Here is a 15,435-nt window from a genome sequence, read left to right as displayed (position 1 = left end):
GATATGTGCTTCCGGACAAGCAATCGCTGCAATCGTAAAACAAGAAAGCCGGGATGTTCCAAGCGATTGCTAACTTACAGTATACTACCTAAAAAGCGTTGAATATCGAGATCCGTAATCATCCGTTGCTTAAAACCCGACATTGCTTATGTACCCCCGGGTTTGACTGTAATCAATCGCAGGTGCAGGTGCAGGTGCAGCCCATGCGTGCCGATGTCATCTCTCGTGTACGAAGACGAGCACTTCCCTCCCTCCCTCGCTCGCCTTCGCCTTCGCCTTCGCCTTGGCCTTCCGGGGGGCCTGCACTGGGACTACGGGCGATTGTGGTTAGCTCAGCAGTCGTCTATTTCCAGACGTGAGGACTGCAGCTCCGCGCAGGTACAACTACGCTTCGACGCTTCCATCGGCCTTGGGCTTGGTTGAATCCCACTGTACATCTCACGTCGACGTCGATGCGTCAAACTCACAGCCTATTGCCGGACGCCCATCACATCCGTCCCAGCACTTGCCCAGACATACACTCTCGCTTCTAACAGCCCACGGTCGCTTTCGAACTTCCAATATACAGCCTACGTTCGCTACTACATCACTAGAGCCCGCCGCAGCGAAACGCCTTTACCTGCACAGCCGGCCGCGGATCGAATCCTTCCCCACTCTGGAGGAGTAGCACCTGTCTATCTACTGTTCAGGCACCACACGACCACCATCACTGTCAACAGGCCCAACAGCATCAACCGTGTTTAGAACACACTTCGCTTGCTAGGTCCGGTGTCACTGTCTATCATCGCCACGGATCATTCCGCCATGGCAGGCCAAGGTACTGGTCCATCCAGGAGGAGCCATACCAAGAGTCGAAAAGGCTGCAAGACCTGCAAGCGAAGACATATCAGATGCGACGAAACTTTCCCGCAGTGGTGAGCGCATCAAAATGACGAGCAACGATGCTGATGAGACTGACTCGAAGCAGCCGCAATTGTACCAAGCATCAGGTCCGATGCGACTACATGGAGAATGTGGGTTCGGACAGTGAAGGCCAGTCAAGTCCAGAGCAACCGAACATCTCCTTTTCGCCAGGCACTGAAAGTCGCATCGATCTCTGGCAGCAGACAGGTAGTTTCCCTTATCCAGGACTGCAGGTCTTTCCACCTCCTCAGACGCATGAGTATTCGAAGAACGAGCTTCGGCTCATCCACCATCTTTCTGCCATTTCGAATGATCTTATGCTCAAAGGCACCTCAAACTTGACAATATGGACGGCGAAAATACCCAAGTTCCTCAGCATTGCAGCGTCTTATCCTTATGTTATGCATTCTCTTCTCTCCTTCTCCGCAAATCACCTTGCCTGGAGTCGGTCATCGTCCGAGACTAGGAATCTGCACATTCAACACGGAACGATTGCTTTGCGAGGGCTTCACGAAGCGATCGGGAGCTTTTCGCATGCGAACGCGGATGCAGTTTTGGCCGCTTCGTTGTTGCTTTTGTGGCAGGCCACAGATTGGTAACCGCTCTGCATTCGAGTTGTGGAAGTCCCATTGCTAATCGATAATCCAGGCGGAGCTGGTCTTCTCTGCGCGCAGGCATACAGTCGGTGTTGGCCGCCATGCAGAGCTGGAAGCATGAATCCATCTTTGCGGAGTATATCAACGAAGAGGATCTATTCGTGGGCGCATATCCCTCGAGGAGGCCATCATTAGATGCAGCCGATCGGAACACGATTCTCTCGGACACAATTCAGGCATCTCAGCAACTGCAGCGGTTCCTAGGAGGGCATGAGACGGAGTCTTACTGGATCGGTCAGTTGCTTCAGTATCTGCAACGTTTACACATGTCCAATCCGGCGCAGACGCCTGATGAGCAATACAGCCACTTATACCTTCTTCGCAAGTGGCTGTTCTGGGTACCAACTCTGCTCTTAGAGAGACCGGCTGGCCAAGGACCATCGATGTTGGTGCTGTCACACTTCTACGCTACCGCACTTGCACTGGAGCCACTCTACCCGGACCTTGGATCCGCGTTCTGCGCCAGAATCGCGCTCTCGCCGCTGGAGCAGATCATCAACGTGACTGACGCGATGCAATCCCAGCACACGATGGATCAGAATTCAGTAGAAATCGCTGCTCTGATGCAGTTTCCGCAACGAATGGCCTTGGGGTTCAGGGACACACTGTTACAATCGCAGCAGATGGCCATGCAGCAAGCATCTCCGATGCTAGGCGTCAACCCTGACACGCTGAGCTACACAAGCATAGGCAACCTCAGTCCAGCGTTCGCTCCATCTCCTCTGCACGCCGCGCAGACTCCGTCGCAGACCTCACATGCATCGTATCTTGAAGTTCCTGCCTCCCAACCGGGATTCACGTACGGTACGCAAAGTTGGGGCGTTGTCCCGAGTCCCGGCTTTCCACCACAACAATACGTGACACAAGACGAGGAGCTTTACGGCTATAGCCTGGGCGGGTTTCGAGGAGGGTTCGTACCATCTCCGGCGCCCATATGGATATGAGCTTCAGGACCAAGGCTAAGTGCGTACTCCAGGACTCCACACACCACCGAGCCAGAGGCAGGCCCCTCAAGCTTCAGACGACAATATTGAGCTGAAGAGTCGAGTCCATGGAATTCCGAAAGGAGGCACGCCAGAGACGATTCGACTCTCTCAAAGACAACCTGACCTTTTACTACGAGTTCTTTTGTCGATACTTGCTTCCTATAAGATGTAATATCTACGGCCTTGATGAAGCGCAAGCGAATGACTCGATACGACTCTCCTTGATATCTGGGCGGATACAATGTTACAACGACATCACCGACTTTGGCGACAGCACTTGGTTATGTGCTATTGCGTGGGAGGACGGGCGTGAAATTTGGCATACCTGGGACTAGTTTGTCTGTCCTGACAGCGTTTGAAGTTTTTAGAAGATTGGCATGCATATTTGAAGCGAATACGCTATAGATTGCTCGTGAGAGACTGTATCATACACAGCGAAAGAGATGGCAGCACTTGACGACTGACAGAAAGTTCCAATAGTGGATCCCAAATATAACTATAAACTTCGACCTTCGAACTTCGAACGCGCGTCACACGTCCAGCTCATCGGACTGCATATGTATTTGAGCTGCAGCCAGACAGCCAGGAAGCGACGACATCACCCTATCATGATGCAGAGGTGCTGCTCATCAGACGGATTTCGCCACACCTTTGATGCCGCTCCAGGTGCCGCTCCAGAGGCAGGCCTAATCGGGACTCTTGGCTGCCCATTCGAGCACCGTTCGCTGCCGCTGTAGAGCTAGAGCGGCCGCTCTAGGCTTCTAATATCCGGGGTTTCGTCAGTCGAGCTGGGGCGAGGGGTGAAGTGGGCTGACGCAACCCCGGATACGTCAAAACATTTGGTTTAGCATAACTTAAGCATAACTCAGTCTTTGAACACGACGCGTTGTAGAGAGACTGGTAGCAGAGGCCGTACATTCTAGCACAGCAACGGCATAAGTTGTGCAAAATTTCTGCTTCGCTTAACTATATTCGGATCTTGGCGGCTTAATTAGGGACTAGAGCGGCACCTGTCGAGTCAGAAGGGTGTAGCGAAATCCGTCTATCAAGCTTCATACCGTCGCTCGATGAAGGCGCCCGCGCAATCAAATGTCCGATTTTTGCTGTACCTAGGGTCGATATATTGTCCGTAGCACTAGGAAGCTAACCTTGATCAGGTCTTAATGGCAGCACCCTCCTCGTATTTGAGCTGTCGAACCAGGCGGTCGGATTATACACGGGTGTACACCAGTGTGATATATAATATACACGGCCTCCATTTCTTAGGGGCTGTGAGCCCACAACACTACTTTGTGGCTCACAATTTTCGTCCCCAATTCTAGAGTTTTGTGGCGCCTGGGGACTTTTGCTTGCACAGCAACGCGCACGTACAGATTTCTGGTCTGTTCACTGCCTTCCCGCAGACGTTGCAAGCCTCAAACCCTTGAAACTGGGTCTCAAAAGATACAGCGTCAACGCACATCGGAGTGAAAGTTGATACCAGCGGCCGGCAGAATCTGAGATTTCAGATTTGTTACGAACCATGAAGTCCAGGATTAGGGAATTTACCGCTTTCACTCCGATGTGGGTTGCCGCTGTACTTTGAACAACGAAGGAATGGCTGGCTGGCTGGAGAAACTCCTGCGGCAGTGCCCGTCCCGTGTTGCTATCGATGCCCACCACCTGGCGTTATCGAAGTGATCAAGATGCTCGACGGTGATTCTCCCAGGTGTCGACGACTTCCTTGAGCTTAGCCAGCATATCTGTTTTCCTGATGTGGCTACACCAGCTACCACGTATACTATTCTCACAAATTGTCTTCCAATCTGCGACGCTCAGCTGGAACGCTTTCTGCACACCGATGTAGTTGTCCATTATATAGTTACCAAACTGATTGGAAACAGTGTCAGCCTTCTTACGAACGTCTCGAATCACGATCCATCGCCGTGGGACCGAAGCAACTCACATATGCCGGATCATCGCTATAGATAGAGAACTTGACGCCGGAGTCTAAGAACTTCCTGATCGGAAGGTCTGCAACCTGGCGGACACAACGAAGCAGGACATTGGACATGGGACACACGCTGAGCAGTGTGCCATCCCTCGCAACGCGCTCCAACAGCTGCTGGTTTTCGGCAAGTCGAATTCCGTGATCAATGCGTTCGACTTCAAGGACATCGAGCGCGCTTTGTATGTATTCTGACGGGCCTTCTTCACCGGCGTGTGCGGTCCTTCCGAGCCCTAGATCCTTTGCTTCCTTGTAAAGGTCTTCGAACCACTCCGGTCGAAAGCTCTTCTCGCTTGAATCGAGACCGATGCCGATGACGCTTCCAGATCGAAAGCTTTCTTGCACTTCGTCAAGAGCAAACGTTGCCTTGCAGTCTGCAACAGGAAGGTGCCGCAGAAAACAGCAGATGAGCTCGCTGGAGATGCCGAGTTCCGCTGCAGCTCGCTTGCGTGCTGCCCTAAAGCCGCTCAAGACAGTTTCGTAGGGAACTCCGCGTGACATATGAGCTTGTGGATCAAAAAAACTTCGGCGTGAGTGAAGTAATCCCTGGGCAGTATAAGCTCTAGTCGTCGAAGGATTCTCACGGCGTCTGCACATCGTTCGTGCGAGCCATTGAGGCTACGCTTCGAGACGTGCTAGGTCCCTGGGGGAAATTGCTTACCAGGCAAGAGCTTCAAAGTCGGAAGCATCGATGAGTACACTCATGCCTTCTAAGTGCATGTGATTCTCGCATTTTGGCAGAGCTCGCAGGAAGTCGGTCGTCGGTTGCTCGCCCATCTTGCTGCTCTCTCTCGATCTCCTTGAGTATTTACTTGAGCAGCGTGGCACAGCGTGATGGTCTCGTAGAATTCATGCATGAGGCATCGAGGAACAGCTCACACCTGAGCTGTCAGTGCACAGTCATACATTTTTCCTCCAGCGGTGTCTTGTGCTTCATGACTTCTTGGCTCTCAGGAGTATGCATGAACCATTCGGGCCGTCTCACATGGCAAGAGTCCCGCTCTCGGTCTACAGTCCGTTCCATTTGAATGATGTGGAGATATGGGGCATGGCTTATGAAAGGACTGATCTCAGAAGAATGGACGTGTTGACGATGTTGGCAATTGCGCCACAATTCGCTCCGCCGCACGACAGGTGGATCTTTCCTGGGACGAGCCGACCACTCCATCTGGCCAGGGAGGGAGGGCAACCGGCGGTCGGAAGCGAGATGTTGTGCTCAATGAACTTTTATTGGTACACACTCGAATTACTGTACAGAGGTGTGCAAGTCTTGCATATGCAGCCCTTGCATGTTGTGGCGAGAATCATGACTCGCTTGTTTCCTCCCCGGCAGTCCTAGTGTAACATTTTCACTGCGCATCTTCACTCCATAAGGTACAGTATGGCAAACGCGGCTATTCACAGCGTGCAACCGTAACATTGCTATCTTCAACGATGGGGAAAAAGTTCATGATGCATCGCGGTGGGAAGAGTCAGTGCTATTTTCTATTTTGTCGTACTGTTGTGGAACACATGACCTGGCGCGGATGGGGACACTTTGAGTTGCACAGGAGTGACAACGCGACCTTCACGAGGCCATCGGCAACACGTGGCAGGCGCGACATCTGAGACCGGCTTCTGCCAGGAGCTCCCAGAGCTTGTTACCAAAATTGGAATGTGCCCTGGACCTTCCAAGGCTTCCATCATGAGTGGCACCATTCATAATCATTGAGCTGTGTGGGCGGGAAAGGTTGCAGACCTTGTTCGCGGACACGGGTCCATCGCAACGGGCACATCTTGATAGGCGTTGACGAAGAATTTTGGCACTTGTGCTTCTCACGTACACTGCCGAGTAGCGGAAGTGAGGCAATGCATGCAATCGGCTCAATTCCATATGGGAGCTGCCGAGACGCAGCATCCATGCGTATTTGAGACATTCCGTAACGGATGAGATCTTCTAGAAGACGGTTGTGGCTCTGCCTGTGGCCCAGTGCGGAGGACGTCGCTCGCGTGCATTTGAACCTTACCGTAGCGCCTGGCTCTTTTTGCGCACGCCGCTCCGGCGCGTGGAACGACTTCTCGAGTCATCAGGGCGGGCCGCGACAGCCTACAAGCTGCTCTTGGTTGGCATTGCAGGACGAGAAGGCATGAGAAGGCGCTCGTGTTGGTCCAGGTTCCTCGTCCAGGATTGAGTCTAGCAGTGGCAAGGGCCAGCTCAGGGAGATTTTGTTGCAGTGCTTCTTGGCGAAGAAGTCTCAGGCCAGGCAAGGCGAGCGATGCAGATCCCCTCGGATGGGAGGCCGGCAGAAGAATTCAGCGCATTGGTCAAAAGCTTGTTGATCGGAGCCTTTGAGCTATGGCATGCCTCTCGCTCAACACACACAACAGCGTGCAGCAGCTCGCCGCGGCAGCCCAGCAGTTCGCTTGCGACGCCGCCGTCGGAAGCAGGTTATCTATCTGATGAGGATGGCGATGGCAGCAGAAGATGGAATGCTTCTGCGTCGCGCCTGCCTGAGATGCGCAGTGACAAAACTATTGTTCGGGTAGGTTGAATCGTGCAGAGATGCCCCGACCGCGTTCCTGGTAACGTTACTTGCAATGTGAATCCTGGTGCCCCGGCGACTAGGAGTCGACGACCCCTACCGTGGGCAGAGCGTCGAGCGTGAAGCGTGCAAGCCGCCGTGCTCGCTGCCGTTGCCCGTGCCTGTCTGTGCGTTTCCAGCAGTGCAGTGCATTTCCAGCCCGCTCCCCCTCGAGACTAAACCGAGCCCCAGCTACCCGCCCGAGCCCCAGCATAACCCGAGATTACGAGATCGCCTGCTCCATAAAAAATCGCGTGTAGAAGCAGATGATTGCGTCGCTGCAGCCCCTCCGACCGGGGCATTCACCGGATCTTCAATCCCCCCCTTGCTGGCGCGGCATCTTGGACGCATCCGAGAAGTGGCCAGAGACGCTGGGCGTTGCTGAGAGTCGTCCAGATTGATACAGTATTGCGGGAGTGGAAGACAGCTGGCAGAGATCAGGCCGGTGACGCGGTTGCTGCGATCTGTGTGTACCTGCGAGCGTCCCGGGAGTCTGTACGGCCTGTGCGCGCAGCCAGATGAATGACGCGAGCTCCATGAGGACCATGGCATGCTCGCCGAAGCGCGTGGCTGCCACTACCCGGACCCGGACCTTGTGCGCACGTCTTAATTGAGAAAGGTAGGTGACTAGTGACTACCGAGCGACTCGCTCCAACTGCCTCTCATTGCCTCACTGCCTCACTGCCTCGCTGCCTCGCTGCCTCGCTGCCTCGCTGCCTCATCACGCACATCGTCACGACTCTCGACAGAGCGCTGACTGCACGTCTTCTGGCCCGCCAGCCCAGCGCCCGCCGTTTCTCCGCCCCCATCACCACTTCACTTCTTGCCAGCAGCGTCGCGCTCTCGGTGGCGCCTTCTCTGCCGCTCCCGCAGCCGCTGCCACTCCCGTGTGGGCTTGGTGCAGCAAACATTCCGTGAATCGAATTCCAATTCAATTCCAGCCTTGTGCCTCGGCGAGGGCCCTGATTCCTGAGCTGACCTCTGATTTCTCGCTCCGAGCGGCCATTGACAGCCCGTCGTGCCTACCGCCTGCCGCCTGCCGCCTACCGCCTGCTGTCCCCTTCTTCCCGGCCAGTCTTCTGTCACAGGCTCACTGGCCACCTCATCAGTGCGAGGGACTTCTTCACCATCCCACTACCAGCACGCCACTCGTCCGCCGCGAGCACGTGGCATGCATTGCACTCACCAACCACAAGACTGTCCTCGGAGCGCATCACCTGCATCGGCGCTTCTGTATGTCTTGAGCCTTTGTTGAGCAACTATTCCCCCAATCGCCCTCCACGCCTCGAGCCGCTCTCTCCTCTCCAATATGGACGCCAACCGGCAGCACTCGATGCGAGCGCCTTCGCCCGGCAATCAACAGGCACCCGCACCGTATCCGCCAGCGGCAAATGCGAGCTCCTTGCATCCCCCAGGACCACAGTATCACGCACCGGATCAGCAGCAGTATTCCGGCAACCCCCCTCCTTCTCCCGCGATGCAACATCTGCAGGCGAATGGCATGGCCCAACAACAATTCAACTCGCCGTATGGAAATATGCCCGGGCCTGCCGCCGGACCTCCCGTGCCTGGCCTTGCACCGGATGGCTACATGAATCACGACTCTGCTCTTTCAACACCCGGAATATCGCCGACCCATCCAACGGCGGTAGCTTTATCTGCCCAGCAGAAGCGCGCGTATCGACAGCGCCGCAAAGATCCAAGTTGCGATGCTTGCAGAGAACGCAAGGTCAAATGCGATGCCACTGATACCTCCAGCTGCTCGGAATGTTCCAGCCGCGGTGTGAAATGTCAATTTACCAAGGAGACGAACCGCAGGATGTCATCCATCAAACAGGTGCAGGATCTTGAGAAGCAGCTTTCTATGGCCAAGCAGCAGATCAATCAACTACGCACTATGCTGCAGGAAGGAGGCAATCATGATGCTTCTTCGTCTGCCGCAGCAAATGTGCCCACGTTACAACTGCCAGAGCCCACGACAAAGAAGCGTCGCCCACTGCCACCCGTGATCGAAGGCTTCGACGATGTCAGAACCAACATTCGCACATACAGCAAAGGCATCTTCAAGCCGCCGCCTCCGTACAGGCATTTCGGACCTCAGCCAACCTTTCCAAATGCCAGCCTAGCACTGCCTCCCAAACACATTGCGGATCACCTCATTGCGAATTACCGTGGCTCTGTACACCTCTACGCACCACATCTGCACATGCCTACGTTTTTGCAAGAGTACGAGGACCTATATAGGGCTGGCAACTTCCAGCAATGTCGCCATGTATGGGTCTCGCTTTTCTATGCCGTTTTAGCATGCGGGACTCTTATGGATGCACAATCTAAGCCGTCAACGGAAGAATCGGTGGGCGCGCAGTACATGGACGAATGCACGAGAAGCTTGAACACATGGAGCGACGAATTAACGGCTGATCACGTCCGTGCCAGTCTTCTCATCAGCATCTACTTCGTGGAAGTCAACATGCGATCTCCAGCTTGGGTTTGGCTTGGCGCTGCCGTTCGTATAGCGCAGGATATCGGTCTGCACACCGATCAAGGGCCCTACTCGCCCATGGAGACCGAGATGAGGCGACGAGTGTGGTGGAGTGTCTACAACTGGGATCGGTGAGTTAGCTGTGCATGCAGAATTTGCTTTGACTTTGACCAATGTTTGCAGCGTTGTTTCTCTCGACTTCGGCCGGCCGCTGATGATTGACGATAACGACTGCGATGTAAGCGAACCCGTCCCCGTCGACGATGATTGTATACGTCCAAACGGCATTGTCATGCCTCCTCCAGGATCGACAATACCCAGTGGTCTGATCGCCGTGATACCCGTCACAAGGACTACTGCGCAACTCAAGACAACACTGAAGTCGCAGACGATCGCTGCGTCCACTCTCGCTACCTGCGACGAGCACTTCAAATCAATCATGGCCTCATGGCCTGAGCCTTATCCAATTTACTCCCAAGCTCCGCTGGATCCTCGACTGGTTACAGCTGCTTGTAGTCTGCAGACGCAGCGCTTTTTCCTGTATCGCCACAACCTCTCTCCTGCTTGCAAAACGAATGATCGACGGGATGCACTGGATCGATGTGTCTACGTGGCCAAGGACACGGCGCACTACGTGCAGCGTACATTGCAGCACCCATCCACCGGGCCGGCTCAGGGATTCATGGGTCAAGCACATATGGGCAACTGGGCGTCAATGATTCGATCCATGATGCCTTCTTTCTTCTGCGCGCACTTGTGGAGGGCACAGCTTGTCCTGTGCCTGCGAGGTGAGTATCAAGCGGCTCAAATGCTTGTTCACGTGTCCGCAGCCGTTGGCGACCTTCGCAAGATCAACGTTGCGTGTGGCCGATATCTCGCGTTCTTCCTGGAGAAATTGATCGAGAGATTGCGAGCTGGCGTAAGCCAACAAGCGATTGAAACGGACGAAGAATTGCTGGCGTACGCGTCTGGCGATATGCAAGGAAGTGCTGATGACGCGTGGGCTTGGAGTGGGAGCGAGACTGGCGCAAACCTTCAGCAGCCACAAGGGGTTGTCAACGGGCATTCTGGAGATAAACCGGCCCTTCAAGCCGAGCAGCTATCGACAAGTACTCTGTCCGAGCGGGAGGCGAAAGAATGGGGAGGCTGGGAACATATACAGCGGACTCTTCAGCAGCTCATCGACCACAAGCAACCACAGGGTTCACAAGGGGACCCAGCATCACAACATAGCTCGGTGCCTCCCACGCCCTCGCAGCAACCAGATGGCCAGTTGCAAACCTTTCCTATGCCACCGCAGCAGCAGAACTTGGCTCCGCAGCCTCCGCCGGCTGCCAGCATGTCCCCGAATCCGGCTGCAGGCAACTCGAACAGCGGCAGTTCAGGAAATGGAAGTGGAAGTGGAAATGGAAATGGCAACGGTGGCAACAACAGCAGCAGGATCAGCATCAAGGACATAATGTGAACAGCTAGGGCCTCTGTACAGGTTGGCTTCAATCAATAAATCAGAGCACGCAGCACCATGAAAGTTATGGCCAGCTTCAACGATGTATGATTGTGACGACGAATGAGTAGGGCGCGTTTTGGCATTGCGGGAGCGGTCCATGTTAAAGTTCTTTTGCATGGATCGTAGAGGCATGCATAGTGTGCACCAGCGCCTGGTGACTGGCGAGAATGTACTCTTCTATGACTCAACGCACAGCACATACAGCGCACAGTAGCGCAATCCTGTGCTTGCCTGGCGCCTTTGATCATACTGCACCATTCCCTCCTTTCTCGTCACACGAAGCAGCAAGCATTTACGTGACATAGGAGGAAGTAGCCGCGGCATGCTCACGGAAGTTGAACCTTCGGTGCCTTATTCTGACTTCATCCAGAGCATCGGTAAATGATTGCCGTGAAGTTTCGTGCGAGGGTGTGACATGGTGAAGCCTGCACCAGATATACGACGCAAGATGTCCTACAACCTAATCGGTATCTGCCAACACCGTCAGTCACCAACTCACTTGTGTCGGCATCTTGATGAGGGCGTGAGGCGAAATTCGTCGTCGAGGCCACAGAAGCTACATTGTCTCCGTGAAAGCACGACGGTCGATCGGACCGGGAGAAGCTCGCTGAACAGTGGCAGGACTGGGACCTGGGCGACATCCAAATAGACATGTGTGCTTGCGTTATAGCTGCACGCTCTACAAGCCTGCGGGCTTTTTGCTCCGACGCCAATGCCATTGCTGCACGAGCTGGCAAAGATGCTGCAGGGCCTCCAGCAGCCATCACTATGCAGCGTCCAGATATGCAAGGCCGACCACGACCAGACGTCTGTGGAAAGGTGAAACACGGCGTCGGATTGCGTCGTTCTAGCTCCCTTGGCGGCGGCGGCGTGGTGTCGCAGCGACGCAGAAGATGGTCCGTCGTGCCGCCCCGCGCAGGCCAAGGCGGATGGCCAATGGTCAAGCTTCTGTGCCGATTCGCACATCCAATGGGAAGTCGCGCGTGTCGCACCAAGCTTCGCACCAAGCTTCGCACCAAGCTTCGCACCAAGCATTGCCCTGCGACCGTGGTCTGCGACTCTGCGTGAGATCCCGTCGTTCGTGGTTCCACGCTTGCACCCGATGGTGTCGAGTGGCATCAGAACACCACCTGTTCCTGACGCTCGCTGAAGCCTGCCGCTGCCGCTGCCGCTGCCGCTGACGCTGACGCTGACGCAGCTCATGCCGCAGATGGCCTGGCACCGTCACAGAGAGGAAGGAGCTCTCGCCTCTCAGCTCTCAGCTCTGAGCTTTGAGCTTTCCACGTCCACCTTTTCTTTTGTTTGTCTCCTTCCTGCCACCTACATGTAGCCATCCCCCACCCACACCCACACCCACCGACATCAGCTTGCACAACAGGAAGCCATAGCTATTGCTGCTCGAACAATTCTGCACGAGCCCCAATCGAAGCTCGATAGTAGTACGCCGCCGCGATGGTTCACTTGGGCAGAGTCGCGACCGATAAAGATCTGGCGGATAAGCTGGTTCCAGGTCTCGAGGACTTGGATCTCTCTTACATTCCTGAGGAGGATGAATTCACTGCCAGCGTCTACGGCTCCAAGTACGCCGCGGCAGATCTGCCTCGACATGAGATGCCAGAGAATGAGATGCCGCGAGAGGTGGCTTACCGCATGATCAAGGACGATCTGACATTGGACGGTGTTCCAACTTTGAAGTCCTCCCCCCCCCCCAAAGACCCAAATAAATCCCTCGCTGACAGTGTGCTATAGCTTGGCCTCATTCGTGACCACCTATATGGAAAACGAAGCCGAGAAGCTCATGGTCGAGGCTTTCAGCAAGAACTTCATCGATTATGAAGAGTATCCAGTCTCAGCCGACATCCAAAACCGCTGCGTCTCAATGATCGCTCGTCTCTTCAATGTCCCAACTCACGACGAGAACACCAATGCCATGGGTACCAGCACCATCGGCTCTTCGGAAGCCATCATGCTGGGGACCTTGGCTATGAAGAAGCGTTGGCAGAACAAGCGAAAGGCCGAGGGTAAAGATTACTCGAGACCGAATATTGTCATGAACTCTGCCGTGCAGGTCTGTTGGGAGAAGGCCGCGAGGTATTTCGATGTCGAAGAGAAGTACGTCTACTGCACCAACGACCGCTTCACTATCGATCCTGAAGAGGCGGTGAACCTTGTTGACGAGAATACCATCGGTATTTGTTCCATTCTGGGCACCACGTACACGGGTGAGTACGAGGACACCAAGAAGATCAACGACCTTTTGATCGAGCGAAACATTGACTGTCCAATCCACGTCGATGCCGCTTCTGGTGGATTCGTTGCTCCATTCGTCAACCCCAACTTGGTCTGGGACTTCAGACTTGAGAAGGTCGTCTCCATCAATGTCTCTGGACACAAGTACGGACTCGTGTACCCGGGTGTTGGATGGGTGGTCTGGAGAGACCCAGAGTTCCTGCCAAAGGGTGAGCTTTTATCGATATGTATGCCTTCGCCCCAAACGACCACTGACGTGAATCAGAACTCATCTTCAACATCAATTACCTGGGCGCCGACCAAGCCTCTTTTACCCTGAATTTCTCCCGAGGAGCATCTCAAGTGATCGGACAGTACTACCAGCTGATCCGTCTCGGAAAGAAGGGGTACCGCAGCATCATGTTCAACTTGACGCGGACGGCGGACTACCTTTCTGCTGCAGTGCAGAAGATGGGATTCATCCTGATGTCGCAGACCAAGGGTAGAGGTCTACCACTCGTGGCATTCCGCCTCAATCCAGAACATGGCCACATGTTCGACGAGTAAGTCTTCCTCAATGCGTTGGAGGTGGCCCCTAGCTTACAGTTGTAGGTTCGCCATTGCTCATCAGCTCCGAGAACGTGGCTGGGTGGTTCCAGCGTACACCATGGCTCCACACGCCGAGAAGCTGAAGATGATGCGTGTCGTGGTTCGCGAAGACTTCTCCAGATCGAGATGTGATGCTCTAGTCAAGGACATCGCTCTGGCTCTGCACGAGCTCAAGAGTCTCGATGAGAAGTCATTGCAACAGCAGAAGGAGCACATGAAAATGCAGCAGGTTGCCAAGCATTGGCGGAAGAAGATCAACAACCACTATGCCGATGAGGATCACTCGCTCAAGGGCAAGCATGGCAAGACGCATGGTGTGTGCTAGAGTCAGAAAACACACGGCAGGTATGCGGGCTAGACACAGCAGACGTGAAGGCAGGATAGAGAAGACATAGACATGGAGACGACTGATCATGACTACTAGGAAGTGTTGTGGACCACTATCGCGTTCCAAGACTGGCAGCTTGCAATGTATTTGTTTTGATTACTAATCGTATATATATCTCGACTACCGAGGCTAGCAAACTTCGATAGCTAAAGGCTCTTAGACTCTACAACTATAGGCCTAGGTATGTTTATATTATATATAATATAGCTATCTATAAGGTTCTAGGAATACGATACTAGTTTTAGAGAATATTATAATTTTAGTTTCTATATATATCTATGCCCTAGTTTATAAAGGAAAATTTACTAATCTTACAATTCTTAATTATAGTTATGCTTTTTTAAGTTATATGGTAGTTTGTTCTAGCTATAGTATAGTAGTTTGTTCTAGCTATAGTATATAGTTTAGTAGGGCTTAGTATAAGTACTAGTATCTAAGTAGTAGTTTGCTGCTAGTCTAGACGCGCGCTATCAATTCCCTTAGACTCTTAGTTAGTAGGCTTTAAATATTTAGTTAGAAAACGAAATATATCTATAGCAAATACTAAGTACTACTTAGCTAATTACTATAGTAAGAGAGAATAGGACTTTAGCTATATACTAAAATAGCGATTTAGACTTTAGTAGTAAATTTACTAGTAGTAAAAGTTATTAACCTTAGCTTAAAATATATAAATAAAATTTAATTATTTAGGCTATATATAGAATATATACTAAAAGAATAGATATACTACCTTAGTAGAGGCCTAGATATATTATATATAACCCCCTAATTACTAGTAGTTATCCTCTAGCTAGTAAGTCTAGTAGTATAATTCTTAGAGATTAATAGCTTTAAGCTATACTATCTAGCTATTATAGATTTAGCTATTATACTAGTTATTTCTACTACTAGTCCCCCGATAAATTATATAGTTTAAAGTATAGAATACTAAATTACTAACTTCTAAATAGAGATAGGTCGATTAGTAGAGGTCGGTTAACGGTTCGACTAATAGTTCGATTTATAGTTTGATTAATAGTTTGATTAATAGTTTGATTAATAGTTTGATTAATAGTTTGATTAATAGTTTGATTAATAGTTTAATTAGTAGTTTAAATAGAAGTTAGATTACTAATAATAGTTTA

The 15,435-nt window shown here is 52.6% G+C and overlaps 6 protein-coding genes across 6 annotated transcripts; 5 read left to right on the top strand and 1 right to left on the bottom strand.

The window, feature by feature from the left end:
• Positions 1-191: 191 nt before the first annotated feature.
• MYCFIDRAFT_181915 (uncharacterized protein) lies at positions 192-943 on the top strand. The gene has a single exon (XM_007925417.1). It carries the CDS (start codon positions 204-206, stop codon positions 357-359), a length of 156 nt encoding a protein of 51 aa, XP_007923608.1. The 5' UTR covers positions 192-203; the 3' UTR covers positions 360-943.
• On the top strand, positions 192-1,945 carry MYCFIDRAFT_210457 (uncharacterized protein; the record flags this gene model as incomplete). Its single annotated transcript, XM_007925416.1, has 3 exons — positions 192-914; positions 968-1,498; positions 1,552-1,945. Coding segments are annotated over exons 1-3 (1,035 nt in total), but the record flags the coding sequence as incomplete, so codon positions are not given.
• Positions 1,946-2,026: 81 nt separating this feature from the next.
• MYCFIDRAFT_210456 (uncharacterized protein) lies at positions 2,027-3,060 on the top strand. The gene is made up of 2 exons (XM_007925415.1): positions 2,027-2,469; positions 2,536-3,060. Exons 1-2 carry the CDS (start codon positions 2,072-2,074, stop codon positions 2,591-2,593), a joined length of 456 nt encoding a protein of 151 aa, XP_007923606.1. The 5' UTR covers positions 2,027-2,071; the 3' UTR covers positions 2,594-3,060.
• Positions 3,061-4,225: 1,165 nt separating this feature from the next.
• On the bottom strand, positions 4,226-5,129 carry MYCFIDRAFT_39375 (uncharacterized protein; the record flags this gene model as incomplete). Its single annotated transcript, XM_007924202.1, has 2 exons — positions 4,226-4,414; positions 4,491-5,129. 2 exons carry the CDS (start codon positions 5,127-5,129, stop codon positions 4,226-4,228), a joined length of 828 nt encoding a protein of 275 aa, XP_007922393.1.
• Positions 5,130-8,756: 3,627 nt separating this feature from the next.
• On the top strand, positions 8,757-10,908 carry MYCFIDRAFT_114915 (uncharacterized protein; the record flags this gene model as incomplete). The annotated part of the gene is made up of 2 exons (XM_007925414.1): positions 8,757-9,706; positions 9,759-10,908. Coding segments are annotated over 2 exons (2,100 nt in total), but the record flags the coding sequence as incomplete, so codon positions are not given.
• Positions 10,909-12,446: 1,538 nt separating this feature from the next.
• On the top strand, positions 12,447-14,924 carry MYCFIDRAFT_214176 (uncharacterized protein; the record flags this gene model as incomplete). Its single annotated transcript, XM_007925413.1, has 6 exons — positions 12,447-12,776; positions 12,832-13,541; positions 13,598-13,874; positions 13,924-14,234; positions 14,484-14,489; positions 14,917-14,924. The coding sequence occupies exons 1-6, from the start codon at positions 12,535-12,537 to the stop codon at positions 14,922-14,924; spliced, it is 1,554 nt and encodes a 517-aa protein (XP_007923604.1). The 5' UTR covers positions 12,447-12,534.
• Positions 14,925-15,435: the final 511 nt, after the last annotated feature.

Source organism: Pseudocercospora fijiensis, assembly GCF_000340215.1.
Source record: "Pseudocercospora fijiensis CIRAD86 unplaced genomic scaffold MYCFIscaffold_2, whole genome shotgun sequence".
In the NCBI taxonomy this organism is placed as follows: Eukaryota; Fungi; Ascomycota; class Dothideomycetes; order Mycosphaerellales; family Mycosphaerellaceae; genus Pseudocercospora; species Pseudocercospora fijiensis.
This window is presented reverse-complemented; position numbering and strand designations above follow the sequence as displayed.